This window comes from Syzygium oleosum, unplaced genomic scaffold (genome assembly GCF_021117445.2).
Source record: "Syzygium oleosum isolate NSW1041296 unplaced genomic scaffold, Sole_v2.1 Sole_v2.01, whole genome shotgun sequence".
NCBI classification, from domain to species: domain Eukaryota; kingdom Viridiplantae; phylum Streptophyta; class Magnoliopsida; order Myrtales; family Myrtaceae; genus Syzygium; species Syzygium oleosum.
In genome coordinates this window covers 25,288,222-25,302,607 of record NW_026607485.1, presented here as the reverse complement: position 1 = coordinate 25,302,607, position 14,386 = coordinate 25,288,222, and the positions used below count along the sequence as shown (strand labels likewise).

General features: G+C 41.4%; 2 protein-coding genes and 1 long non-coding RNA gene across 3 annotated transcripts; 1 reads left to right on the top strand and 2 right to left on the bottom strand.

Annotated features, from left to right (window-relative positions):
• Positions 1-1,802: 1,802 nt before the first annotated feature.
• LOC115676133 (calvin cycle protein CP12-1, chloroplastic) lies at positions 1,803-2,560 on the bottom strand. The gene has a single exon (XM_030599008.2). It carries the CDS (start codon positions 2,450-2,452, stop codon positions 2,063-2,065), a length of 390 nt encoding a protein of 129 aa, XP_030454868.1. The 5' UTR covers positions 2,453-2,560; the 3' UTR covers positions 1,803-2,062.
• A 2,520-nt stretch (positions 2,561-5,080) lies between these two features.
• On the top strand, positions 5,081-12,338 carry LOC115668486 (probable glutamyl endopeptidase, chloroplastic). Its single transcript, XM_056310841.1, has 11 exons — positions 5,081-5,506; positions 6,559-7,543; positions 8,206-8,334; positions 8,575-8,874; positions 8,971-9,429; positions 9,554-9,619; positions 10,379-10,439; positions 10,526-10,675; positions 10,800-10,937; positions 11,120-11,433; positions 11,855-12,338. Coding segments are annotated over exons 1-11 (2,943 nt in total). The 5' UTR covers positions 5,081-5,166; the 3' UTR covers positions 11,856-12,338.
• A 1,103-nt stretch (positions 12,339-13,441) lies between these two features.
• Positions 13,442-14,237, bottom strand: LOC130138003 (uncharacterized). Its single transcript, XR_008816432.1, has 2 exons — positions 13,678-14,237; positions 13,442-13,567 (listed from the first exon to the last, which is right to left on the bottom strand). It is a non-coding gene; the product is annotated as an uncharacterized LOC130138003 (long non-coding RNA).
• Positions 14,238-14,386: the final 149 nt, after the last annotated feature.

Genomic DNA, 14,386 nt, shown 5'->3' with positions numbered 1-14,386 from the left:
TGCTTTAAATCCGATCGCAAGTCACGTGGATTTATTACTAAGGTGGAATAATCAAGTTGGAAAATCAATGGTTTTAAGTCAATAAGGGCCGATTTGGGATTTAAGTGAAAGTTGGTGCTTTTTACTGAGACAAAAAAGTTCGGCGAATTGTCCCTCAACCTAAAGTTGGTGCTTTTTACGGGACAAAAAAAGTTCGGCCATAATTGTCCTTCGACCTAAAGTTGATCTTTTTATGGAACAAAAAAAAGTTCAGGCCAGAATTGTCCCTCGACCTAAAGTGGTGCTTTTTTTTTAATTAACCCCCCTTTTTTAAGACTAATAAACCACTTTAGCCTTTTATTTGAGACAAAGTCCACTTCAGATCCTTATTTGAAAAAACGATGATACTTCATGCCCTTATTTAAGAAAACGAAGGTGCTTCAAATCTTTATTTGGAATTTTTCCCAGTTGATTAAAGGTGGGTCTCGCCGGCCAATGCACAGTCAAGTCTACAATTACTAATTGGCAATATATTTGTTAAGATGGTTTACACTATGCATTGCCTATTTGAATTGAAAAAAGAAAATTCCGCATCCTCACCAGAACTCCCATCTCGCCAAGTGGCAAGTGACGCATTTAACAACACAAATTAGCAGACGGTAGGACGATTTGAGAGAGGAAAAGAAAAAGGAAAAACGAAATGACCATCTGGCAGGGGGAAGAGGATTTGCTGAGAGCTGCGTATCAGCTTGCACGTCTATGAAACCAAATTTTACAGGAAAATATTATCATTTTTTTTTAAAAACGACCTTTTTGAAATATATTCTTCAGAAATGTCGCATTTTTCGTAAAACAACAAATAGAGCTTTAAGGAAATAAAATCACTTGAACCTCCTCGAAAAACATGAGCATCATGAGTCAAACCTAGGCATCTCGCGAATTCATATGAGTCCTCACCTGGTGTTGTGGGCGTCTTGTGAATTCATCTTTTAATAATTGAAGTTTTCTCGTTACCGATAAATAAAAATGATATTACTCGAAATTGAAAGTAGTTTTATTGTATAAAGAAACAAATGCGCTACTTTCATTAGTTAACTAATTAATATTTATTTTAACCGACTTGCTGGCTGAGTACCCCTGGTTACAAGGCACCGTGCGTAATATTGAATTTAACTAATTAGTTAAAATAAAAAATTTGTATAAAGAAACAAATGTGCTACTTTTATTAGTTAACTAATTAATATCTATTTTAACCACATAGCTTATGAATAAAAGATATCAAGGAACAATAATACAAATAAAGAGCATAACTGGCATTTAGGCATGACAAGTGTCGTCGAGAGAATATGATGACGTTAGGTAAACATTTAATATTTGGTGTAAACAATTATTATATCTTATCGAGAATCATTTAATGAAAAACTGATAACAAGTTAGATAATTCTTACCTTTTTTTAACAAAAACAGAAAAAAAAAAAATGAAACCAAACGACGCCTAAATCATCTAAAAATATTATCTCATTTGTAAGACATGTAAGTTAGTAATTATATTATATTTTCAATATTTTCTAATCTAAAGATTTAAAATTTTCTATTTTACGAACAACTTTACGAAATAAAATTCTAAATCTTCGAAAGAAATTACCCTACCATTATGCATGTATAAAGTTTCAAGTTGGGTCCATAGTTCCTTTCTATTGATCATTATTCAAACATCTCGCAACAAGGTAACTTCGTAAAATCTTCTAAGTTCAAATTTTTTCAGACGTACAATACCTCGCATACTTATTTGCTAGTTATTTCAGAACGAAGAGAGATTGATATTCCATGCTAATTTCACGATAATAGATCGCATAATACTAAATGCTAAATGAACAAAAAAAAAACATAACTTGTTATTTTGCAGCAGAAAATCAACCATAGCTTACACCCCCACATATTGCATTTTCCTTAATTTTACAAAAGCCAAAGCAAACCATTAAAGCTTCAAACAAAAAAAAGGAAAAGTTCATTCCACCAAAACAAAAAGAGAAATTATTTATTCAAAAATAAAATTGACCGGATATTATCTAAATCTAAACTTCTAATTATCGTAAGTACGGCACTGGTCGGTCTCCGGGTGGTCCTTGCAGTAGCTCTCGAGCGGGTCCGACTCCTTCTTCCGGTCCCGCGCGTGGCTCGCCGCCGCGCTCAGCTCCTCCACCTCGTCCCATGCCGCCGCGCACTCCCCGCTCACCGGGTTCTCCGAGCACTTCTCCTCCGCCTCCCTTATGCTCTCCGCCACCTTCTCCCCTATCTGCTCCGGCGCCGCCGCCACCACCACCACCGGCCTCACCGACCGGCCCCCGATCCTCCCAGGGGGGCGGCGGCTCAGCCGCGGGAGGCCGAGGCTCTGCGGCCGAGGACGGGACGAGCAGGGCGGCCTGGTCACGAGCCTGGGGGAGGAGACGTTCGTGCCGGCGAGGGTCGCCATCGTTTTTCTGGTGGATTTCGGAGACGGTTATGTGAACGAAAACGAAGGTGAAGGCAACGACGGAGGGAAGATGGCCGAAGAGACATGATGAGGCGAAAAGGATTTTAAATGGGGGATTTTGGGGGGGATCGGTGACCACACGTTTCTTATCGGGCGGGAGCCAATTGCGTGCTGCCACGTGGGATGGGGTGTCAGATATTTCATGGCAACAAATATCCATGGGATGGGTGGATAAATTATTGCATCCGGTTTTAGACGACGTTGCACTTGGTAGGATGGACATGGGGAAAATTTCAATGCATAAAGCGCCCTAGCCCCATCACCGTTGGGGCGGCGGCTATGGATTACGACCCTCGCCAACCAGAGGCCCTCGTCAAAAGGCCCTCTTCCAGATCTGGAGAGGGCTGTTGGATCGGGCCTACTGATCTTGCCAGCCATTGCTGTCGCCCCCACTAGTGATGGGGCGGTGATTGCAGGTGGGGGCTGGCTGTCAGCCCTCACGCTTGTATTTTTTTATTTAATTTTTAATGTAATATTTTGAGTTTGTTTTATCATGGAAAGAAAAAAAAAAAGAAAGTAAGAAAGGAGAAAAAATTAAAAGACAAAAATGCCCTTTGATCCCGGTGAGGTCGGGTCTTTTTTTAAGATTAATATGGCCATTTTAGATGCTTATTTGAAATAAGCTTCACTTTATATCATTTATTTGAGAAAATGATGACATTTCGGGCCCTTATTTGAAATTTTCTCAATTTTTTTGGAATCGAGATTCATGGGGTCGATTCCCAGTTTTAGGTTAGGAACAAATTCACCTCGGAACCAATCACCCCTAATGATTTCTAACTTAGTTGCAAGTAACTTGTCTAATTGAGCTCGTGCTCCATCATGACACGGACTCCCGTTCGTGAGCTCTTAACACAAGCATGACGTCCGTCTTGAGTCATGACATATGAAGGCGGTGTAATCTGGTCTTTTGAGATTTAAATTGACCGGTTCAAAATTCCAAGGATGCATAATGGGCAAAAATGAAAATAGTATATGCGAAGAATTTCGAAGTATTTGAATTCTTGATTTAAGAACCCTGTTTTGCAAGTTAAAAGAGAATGGCTGTACAACTCCAAAATATAACAAGCTTGATCAAGACATGCACCATTGGATCTCATTTGTTGTACCGCAAGACTTAACTTGCAACTTTGTTCTAGTAAATGTTGTAAAATACACACGAGAGGAAGACGATTGCTTACTCATTTTGACATCGAACATACATTTCAAGGTTGCTTAGTACGATTTCTCAGCAGCCTCTGTAACTATAAAAAAAAATATGAATGTTTAAGATGCCTAGCTCATTTTTCAAGGTTGAAGTGCTACTATAGGTTCATACTAAATAGATTTTGAGCAAAAAAAAAAAACAAGAATTAGGAAAGTATATCTCATGAAATCTTCATCTCATGAAAAATGCGCTATATCTTTCGGAAAACAATTCGCCAACAATTTAAAACTGCAGCAACTTCATAACTAAAAGTTGAAAATTACGCCATTAAAACAATGTGTTTGTTCAAGTGAAAGTGTTTTCCGAAAATTAGTTTTTCGGACTTGCACTTGTTTGATTCGCCGAAAATGACTAGTTAATCAAAAAAACTTTTCGGTTAACCAAAATATCCATGCATAAAATTAGGAAAGTAAAATCCTAAATAAAAAAAGTGAAAACACTTTTCGGAATTGCTCTTCTCTCTTCCGAGCCAACTCGAAGCCGACTAGTTGATCGGCAATAGCAACAAGCCGAACGAGCTCGGCGACAATGAAATCCATCAACCAAGAGCCGCCGCACCTACTTGGTCGTTTCATATTTGTCATCTACATTTGTGCATTTGTGTTGCCGTTGCTCTATGCTCGCGATTTCATCGTCCAGATATCTTTGCCGATGCTTATTCCCTTCGGCCTTGTCGCTAAGTCTTGCGATCTTGCTATCCGCTCCGATCGTGAAGCCGAGTCGTTCCTCTTACTTTTGCTCAAGATAAATCATCGCCGTAGCAGTTGCCTTTGTCTCGCTCCGGTTCGTCTTCCCTCCGTTCGCCGCTATCAAACGATTCCTCATCAAATCGAGCGGCCTCCGTTTGCTGCTTAATTCCTCCGGCTCGATGTTGCTCTAACTGAATTTCAAATTCCATCTTTTTAACTCTCTCCGTGCCTTTGTCATTAGAGGTTCATCCAACACACTCACCAGGAGTTTGATGAAATGCCACGGCGCAGGACTAATCGAGACCCTTTTGCTTTTTACTCTCTTCTCGGTCGACGATTCTCATAATCTCAGCATGTCGCTCCGTTTCGCCTCGCCGTTTAGACAAGGTAAGATCAGGTTATTTCAACTCGCATTTTATTCACGAGATGATGGAAATCATTTTTCCAAACGAACATCTAAAATATCAGAAAATGTTTTCGGTCAAGACAGATCATTTTCCTCGAAAATGATTCATAGGAAAGCATTTTCCTTTGTCAAGGAATCTTCTCCCCCCTACAAACACGCCCGAAGGCTCGTCCAACACCCCTTTCGACGCGAAAAGGAAAAGGTGTGTTCTTTATTAGGCGAGCGCTTTGTGGACGGGATACACTGCGCCTGATTCCACACTGCAACTGTCCTTCCTCCTGTTTTTTCCACAAGCGAAGAAGACGACGGCCATGGACTACTATTAATCAATCATCCAATCCATCCCATTGAAATGATGCGTCCTCCCCACAAAGTCCACCACCACTTCCATCGCCTCTCTCTCCTCCATCTCCTCCCTCTCTCTCCTCCTCCTCCTCCTCCTCCCTCCTCCTCCTGGAGGCTCCGCAGGTTCTCGCCGCTCCGTGCGCCCGGCCACCTGAGAACTCAGCCGGCCGCGCCGTCCCGGACGACGATCATGGCCTCCTCCTCCTCCTCCTCCTCCAGGCTCCGCAGCCTGGTCCCCGTCGCTTCCGCCGAGGACGGCGTCGCGGGCGGCGGCGGCGGCGATGGCAATGGCTCCGCTTCTAGTGCTGCCGCGAGCGGCTCCGCTCTCGGCTATTACGAGGACGAAGGTAGCTGATGTGTCCGGAATTGGACTCTCGTCCGTTTTGCTTTTGTTTTAAGTGCGTTCGAGTGGGTCGTGTCGTCTGTTGATCGGTTATTCTCGGAGTAGGCGTCTGCGATGAGAGTGGATTGCATATCGATGGCGGAGATTTCAGTAGTGTGAATCGCGATTTATGCGGAGGGGTATTAGCCAATATGGGAAGAGAATAGAGAGACGTTCGGCAATTAACTTTTCGGGAGCAGGAGGTTTTGTAAGGAAAGCTTAACTTCGAGTGAGGCTTCCGATGTCTGGTCTCTCTGATGGATCCTGATAAATACGGCGTCGACAGTTTTGATATCTCCAGTTTTGATAGACTTTGAATTTTACGAGGTCTCTGTCTGAGAGGCTAAAGTAGTTAATTCCACTCCCCGCCTTTTGGTATAGGGGAAGTGAGGCCTGAAGGATGTTGGCAGTTGACCACGTTCCGTTCCACATCAAAACCTTGAAGTGGGCTTATGTCTAGTCTGTTGGGCAAAGATCAACACCATTTTCCTTTGTTGTAGTTCTAGAGTCTAGGCTCCAGGACAATGGCCAATGATCCGATTTCTCTTATTAACTTGTATGAGCTGATTTTGAGCTTTACAAGTAAAAGGTGGTTGCCTAGGCGTAAAAGCGGCAAGCCAAGCACACTCTATTTGAGTACCAAATCCACTTCGAGAGCTTCTTTTTTCTTACCCTTTCCTGTTAAATATTGAATTACGAGTAGGTCACTTCTATTAAAAAAGCGTTGCCTCATAATCTGTTAAGCTTGTTTGTTTGCATTCATCAATAAGCACTTAGAAATATAACTCTCTGTTGAAGGGTGGAACAATGCTTCCTTCAACTCTCTGATTTTCTGTTGGCATACTGAAGTTTTCCCTGGAAACTAATTATTTGCGTCTTAGCCCTACTGTTTTCAATATTCGGAAAACACAACTTTCCCCAGCATGTGCTCAACTGATCTTGGATTTAAACTTTTGGGGTTATTGTTGCTGTACAATTCCCAGTAGCAGAATACTTATTATGAATTACCTAATGCAGGTTCAGCTCTGGCTGGCACATATCGTCTTCCTCCGCCAGAAATTAGAGATATAGTCGATGCTCCCCCACTTCCCGCATTGTCATTCTCCCCACAAAGGGATAAAATTCTGTTTTTGAAGCGGAGAGCTTTACCACCTTTAGCTGAGCTTGCAAGACCAGAAGAGAAGCTGGCTGGTATCCGTATTGATGGAAAGTGCAACACCAGAAGTCGGATGTCATTTTATACTGGTGTAGGGATCCATCAATTATTGCCGGATGCTAAATTAGGGCCAGAAAAAGAAATACATGGGTTTCCTGATGGTGCAAAGATTAACTTTGTCACCTGGTCAAATGATGGTAAACATTTGTCCTTCAGCATTCGATTTGATGAGGAGGACAATAGCAGTAGTAAGCTTCAGCTTTGGGTTGCCGATGTGGAAACAGGGAAAGCCAGACCATTGTTTGAGTCACCTGAGATATTCCTAAATGCAGTTTTTGACAATTTTGTTTGGATAGATAACTCCACACTAGTAGTTTGCGCAATACCCTTGGGCTGTGGAGAACCACCGAAAAAACCTTTGGTTCCTGGTGGTCCAAAGATCCAGTCAAATGAGCAGAAGAATGTCATTCAGGTTAGAACATTTCAAGACCTGCTGAAGGATGAATACGACGAAGATTTATTTGATTACTATGCCACGTCTCAACTTCTTTTGGTTACTTTGGATGGAAAAGCTAAGGAAATTGGTCCACCAGCTGTATATACCTCAATTGACCCCTCTCCAGATGAAAAGTACCTTTTAATAACCTCAATTCATAGGCCATACTCTTTCATTGTACCTTGTGGAAGATTTCCCAAGAAAGTAGATGTATGGACTGCTGATGGACAATTTGTCAGAGAACTTTGTGATTTGCCCCTTGCGGAGGACATCCCAATTGCATTCAGTAGTGTGCGCAAAGGGATGCGCTCAATCCATTGGAGAGCTGATAAACCTTCTACCCTATATTGGTAATTATCTCAAAATCTTTAGTTTCGTTTCTGTTCCTTTTCTGTGTATTTTTTGTGTCAGTTTGGTGATAAAGATTCACAACTTACTTTTGGTGGTGAGTATCAATGTATTTTTTAAGAAATGTAAGGGCACATAAAATTGAATTAGTCATACACTGTTATCACTTGCATGGGCAGGTGAAAATTAGTGATAAGACTGCCAAGTTCCTGCATGCTGTCTACAATTATACATGCGTCTTTTGCAGCTTTTCTTTCAGGAAGTCTGCTTCTCATGCGTGCACTTCTGTTGGTTGGTAATTCTGCAAAGAAGGGTAGATAATGGGGATCCGAGTAAATATCAAATAAAGTGACATAATAGGATAGTTCTTGGTCAATGCTTTTCTTTCTTAAATGTCCATGGTTCATTTCAGGGCCGAGAACTTTCCTCATTCTTTCGCTTAAGGAGCACTGATTACGGATTTACTTGGATAAAAAGTGTCAATTTGATTAGCAACACTTCTGCGTAATTTTCTAAATATCCCTTCTTCTGAATGTTCTATCCTTTGGTTTATCATTATGATAGTGTCAGATGATGTGATTTTAGATGGCATAAATTGACGCATTATTATTTATTACTAGTTTTTGTGTATGTAGCTCCTTTTTAATCGATTTAAGGCATCTAGGGTGGAGACACAAGATGGGGGGGATGCGAAAGTTGAAGTTTCTCCACGAGATATAATTTACACACAACCAGCTGAACCACTTGAAGGTGAACAACCAGAAATCTTACACAAAGTGGATCTTCGATATGGGTATGAATCTCTTTTCCCTGAGATTGAAGTACTATTAGCAATAATATCTTCCTGTCGGTTCAGGAGTTTGGATGCCTCTCTCCTTTTTTTGTTTTACTTGTATTTTATCTAGTTAGTTCAAAGTGATCAAGTCATTAATCATGGCTACATGATTTACCAACCACTACGAAAGACTCAAATGGCTACTTGTGCCTTATGTCGCAAACATTATAATATGAGTCTTAATTTATTTCTGTTCAGAGGAGTTTCGTGGTGTGATGATTCATTGGCTCTGGTTTATGAGTCTTGGTACAAGACACGGAGGACAAGAACCTGGGTTATTTCTCCTGGATCCAAGGACACAAATCCTCGTATACTATTTGATAGGTCATCTGAAGATGTGTACTCAGATCCTGGTTCTCCAATGCTTCGAAGAACGCCAGCCGGGACCTATGTCATTGCAAAAGTGAAGAAGGGAAACGATGAAGGCACTTGTGTCATATTGAATGGGAGTGGTGCAACACCAGAAGGGAACATCCCCTTTCTTGATCTTTTTGAAATGTAAGTTTCTGAAAGTCCATAATCTCCATTCTCCAGCAGGTTTTTGCCTTTTAACTCTCAAGCATTGGCATTGTTTTCTGACTCTTGTTTATTCAGAAATACGGGCAGCAAGGAACGAATATGGCAGAGTGACAAAGAAAAGTATTTCGAGACTGTTGTTGCTTTAATGTCCGATCAAAATGATGGGGACATTAGTCTTGATCAATTGAAGATCTTAACTTCAAAAGAGTCAAAAACTGAAAATACACAGTACTATATTATGAGCTGGCCAGATAAGAAAGCATGTCAAATTACAAATTTTCCTCATCCCTATCCTCAATTGGCCTCTCTCCAGAAAGAGATGATACGATATCAGAGGAAGGATGGGGTTCAGCTTACAGCAACACTTTATCTGCCACCAAACTATGATCCATTAAAAGAGGGTCCTCTTCCCTGTCTATTCTGGTCATATCCTGGAGAATTTAAAAGCAAAGATGCTGCTGGACAAGTCCGTGGTTCTCCTAATGAATTTGCTGGGATAGGTCCGACATCAGCTCTTCTTTGGCTGGCTAGAAGGCATGGATTTTCATTGTCATTTTCCTTCTTTCCCATTTCTCTTTCAGTTTCCTGGCGTCTGTATTGACTGATTTATGGGAATTTAAGACTGGTAAATAATTGTTTTAAGTTTTATCTCTTCTAGGTTTGCTATCTTATCTGGACCCACTATTCCGATCATTGGTGAGGGTGAAGAAGAGGCAAATGATAGGTAAAGCAATACTTTTCTGTTTGGATAAAGTTAATCTTCATGTTCAAGAGTTTCCTCTGTGCGATAAGCTAACAAAAGCCATTTCTTGGCAAGAAAGTATAGGTCTTTAGAGACAGTTGTATTAGAGATGTTTTGCTAAAATCAGATGGTTGTGGAGTTCTTTTTTCTGAATAGGATTTGCTTAAAGTTAAGTTATACACCTATGGATGCATTACTTGTGAATGCTTCTAGTGTATGCATCTCCTTGTTAGTCTGTTTCCTCCTTTACGGCAAATGATTACTTGTGGTACTTTCTCCTTAGCCTTTCTGGCTGCTTTTATCCCCCACTCCTTTTTGTCCAGGTTCTGATTTTCGTACAGTGTATTTTCTGGCACTAAAATCTAGTGAAAAGGTCAACCTTGAGAAGTTGTGTAAGAATAAGTTGCTACCCTGTAGCTCTTTTGGCCCGTGCCTTTGCTTTTGAGTGAAAATGAATCTGTAAATTGTGAACATTGTGCTTTTAAATGTGAAATGGTTGATTTTAGTATAGTTTCAACTGTATTATTATTATTACTTGAGTAAAAGTTCCAAAAAGATTTAGGACAAACTTCCAAACACTCTATCCAATAGAAGCCACATGCTAAAACTAAAAGTCAAAAGCCACAGCCAAGAAGCCTGAGCCACCTCAAGTAGGCTCTTAGACCTCAACCAAAAAACTGTGCTAATAATAGCTTTATATTATTGATATGTATCTATGTTTTGGCACCATTCGTTTGTCAGGTATGTGGAGCAATTGGTTGCAAGTGCAGAAGCTGCTGTGGAGGAAGTCATTCGTCGTGGAGTGAGCTCCTCTTCTCTTTCCAATCCACACAATTCATGTAAATGAGATTATTTTGACTGGTTCATTTATATCATTTGCTGATTAAGGTTGCTCATCCAAACAAAATTGCCATTGGAGGACACTCATATGGAGCATTTATGACTGCAAACCTCCTTGCACATGCCCCTCATTTATTCTGTTGCGGAGTAGCTCGCTCTGGAGCTTACAACAGGACACTCACACCTTTTGGTTTTCAGGTAGGCCAGTGGTTGGATTCTTAAAGTATTTCTTGTCTGACTTGACCATGTGTCTTCTGAAGTTGCTTTTTCTTACTTATGTATGAGCGCTGACAACGGGCACTGTGCCTCTTTGTTTGTATAGAATGAGGACAGAACTTTGTGGGAGGCTACTAATACATATGTGGAGATGAGTCCTTTCATGTCGGCTCATAGAGTAAAGAAACCAATCTTGCTTATCCATGGAGAAGAAGATAATAACCCAGGAACACTAACTATGCAGGTATACATATGTTTCCGGGTCTAGTTTGAGGTTTATTTAGAGAAAATTGTGCTGATTTTATACACAATACTCTTGGGTGGCGTCTTTGTATTTTCATACCATCATATGATTGATTTTTCTGATTGCAAATGCAAAATCACTAACCTGCTCGCCACTTTGATTTGTGTTTGTGTTTGTTGCAGTCAGACCGCTTTTTCAATGCTTTAAAGGGTCATGGTGCTCTTTGTCGCCTTGTAGTTCTTCCCTATGAGAGCCATGGCTATGCCGCTCGTGAGAGCATCATGCATGTCCTGTGGGAAACTGATCGGTGGTTACAGAAGTACTGTGTATCAAATGCTTCTGATGTAAATGCAGATCCCAATGCATGTAAAGATGATGGGAGTAAAGGAGTGGTGGGTTCAGAAGCCAAAGTAGTTGCCGCTAGTGGTGGCGGTAACCCTGAGCTGGCTGATTTGGATCAGGATCAGTTAAAATGCATTCCAAGATCATTATTGTGGTACTTACTACATGCTTTCAGAGAAATATTCCAGCATCATTCTATGTTAGGGTCATATCATCATTTATATCAAGTACTGCCACTTTTACTGAGGTTATCATGAAAGGAACGATTAATACTTAATTAAATGATCGCAGAAGCACTGTTGTAGATATCTCTTTTCTTCTGTGTTCTTTGCCCACTTGGCACATATGTTTCAATGGCCCCTTAATTTCTTTTCCCTTTGTTTTGAACCGAGTATTTTTGGAACCCTTAGAGAGATTCGATTTGAAATCTGTGGTGTGCATCTTAAAGAGCTTCATTTCATGTATAGATAGATTAATCATTTGGATTTTTTTGAATTAACTTCATAGAGTGAATTAGCAGATCATGGATGGGATATCTCGTATGTACTTACCTTCTGAATTATTGTAACTTGCAGAGGAATGGAAGATGCACATAGAAGAAACTTGGATCGGCAGCTGTGTCTGTAAATGGTTTCTGAGCAGATCAGACTCTTTCCTGAAGGGCAACGCCTACCTAATGATTGACTGCTTTGAGGATATTTGACTGGCAACGCTGCACTCAAGAGTCCTCCAGAATTCATTTGATTTCACTGCGAGTTGTCGAATCGGAAAGGATCGGTTCAGGTTGTGCCTTCATCAGATATCTTGCACGAAATGTTGTTTAATTCACAACGGAGCTGCTGCTGCAAAATGCAGAGGTCTCCGACGCAGTAAAAACATGCTGCGGTTCGATTGTATGGCTTCATCTTTCAGTCAATATATCATGGAAGACCCGTGAGCTTTGAATGTCGATTGCTCATGTAATTTACACAGTAATAATGAAATGCTCGAATTTGTACTCAATGAAGTATTGCCGCGCTGGGAAATATATGTCATGGACAACTTGGGTATTGGTTTTTCTTTTCTTGCTTTAGGATGGTTCTGTTCTGGCTCTGCTTTGCTTTTGCCATTAAAGTTTACCGTGTTGTGCTATGTGGTGACTCGTTACAACCTTTACCATGTTTAAGTGATTTACACGCACGCAAAATTACAGTTCTCGTCACTGGTTGCAAGAATTACAAAGTGCTGCTATTCATGTTTAGCTGGTAGTGCTATGGGGTGAATATGTAAGTATCGCACATTTACCAATCAAGAATATGGTAGAAGTTTTTGTACGGTACGTGTACTTACAGGTTGAAATGCTATCTTCCTTAGTCATGCCCAACTTTTTTCTGTCTAGAATTTATGTAGGTTTAAAAAGCATTAAGATCATTTAGAGAAAACGGTGGGAGCAAGAAAAGGTAGAAGGTACCCCACTATTCCCTTTCGAAAATCCGGTTAGGCGTTCCGTGGTGCTTTATTGCTTTTGAAGTATGTTGAATATTCAATTTTCTAGCTCAGCACCTGGACGTCACATGCGAATCGTACCGATTGCGTGTCGTGTTCTCGAGTCATCCATAAATAAGAAAAAAACCTACATTGAGCGGTTGATTTAATAGCGAAAAAGAAGATAATTTCGAAACTTAATAAAAGGCAAGGATACTTAAATTCAAGATTTGATGGGAAGGCCTAAACTGGCTTTTTCATTCGTTGCGCACCGATTTTCTTTTCTATTACCATCAAGTGGTATTTCGATCTAAATTTTGCATATAATAAGTAAGCATGACCGAAACATTCAAGGGACTCTAAATTGGTATGGCCTTGTAAAGGTATGGTGAAATTTGGAATCAAAACCGAGAGTCGGGTGCTCATCGAAGCACAAAATTGCAGTCCATTTCGAGCTTTACTATAGTTACTTCTCCTAGTCCTAGACGCCAACGAGGTTTCAATTTCACTTCACGAGCATGACGATGGTAATGAAGAAATCTTAGTACTTTGCTTTATTTTTATTATTATTATTATGACAATTGTTACAATTACTATTACTATCATTTGATAAACTAACTGAAAGTTTCCAAACTCCCACCACCTATTATTCCCCTCGCGCCCGACACTCAACTCAAAACTCAGAACGCCTCTCTCTGTCTCTCTCTCTCATGGCAGCATCTCTCTGGGCGGCTTCCACGACCACAAAAGGCGGCCGTTCTCGGCGTGGTGCGGCTCAAATCGTGTCCTAACCTCAATTGCGATGGCAAGTTCCTCGTGGCGTCCTGGCAGCGACAAGAGCTAGATCTCAGGAACATTTCCTAGATGGGAGTATAAACTAGGGAGTATAATAAGTAGGCGAAGACCTGCTCGTGGACACGGTCATCAAGCTTACGTAGCAGTTGCATAGTGAATCGGTCAGGTGCTTGTGTGGATGTTGCAAAACTTGAGCTCGAGGAAGAGGCTCTAATCCGGCGCTTTGATGGACCCCAGATTCATTCAATGCATCGATATCGATAGATATCGATCGATCTCTCTCCAAATCCCGACATCGATGCTTTGCTGGAGAATTCTTCCTTTCGGGTTCGAATTTCTCGTGCGGAGCCCGGTGCTTGGGAAGATCGGATCGACTTTGACAGGAGGCAAATGATGGTGCAGCTAGTGGGAGGATGGACGGGGACAAAGCTCGGCATATGGATCGGCTCGGTAGAGACGTGGTTTATAGCGGCTCTATGGATGTGGAAGGATGCTGATCGTTTTTCATGTGATAGTTGGACGAAAGCTTTTTTGATTAAGAACTTAGTTACTGGAAGTTAGCTTGGCCGTTACGAGCGAGCATGAAGAATCCCACTCACTAGTGTAGTTTTGAAGGCTCGAAAAATGTCGGCCCCGAGATCGTCCGATCCTCCCTCGTGAGCAGCGCGAAACCAAACTTTGTGTTCGGTCGAGCCCCGGCGGGCACACCGTGGTGGTGCCGTAAAAGCGGGAAAACTCAGGCTCCCGTCCGTCGGGCAAGGCGCCGTGGGTGCTTCCTCGAAGCCATGGCCGCTCTCTTTTCCCACTCGCGACATGGCCGCCGTGGAAGCAGGGCGGCTCATTTCCGT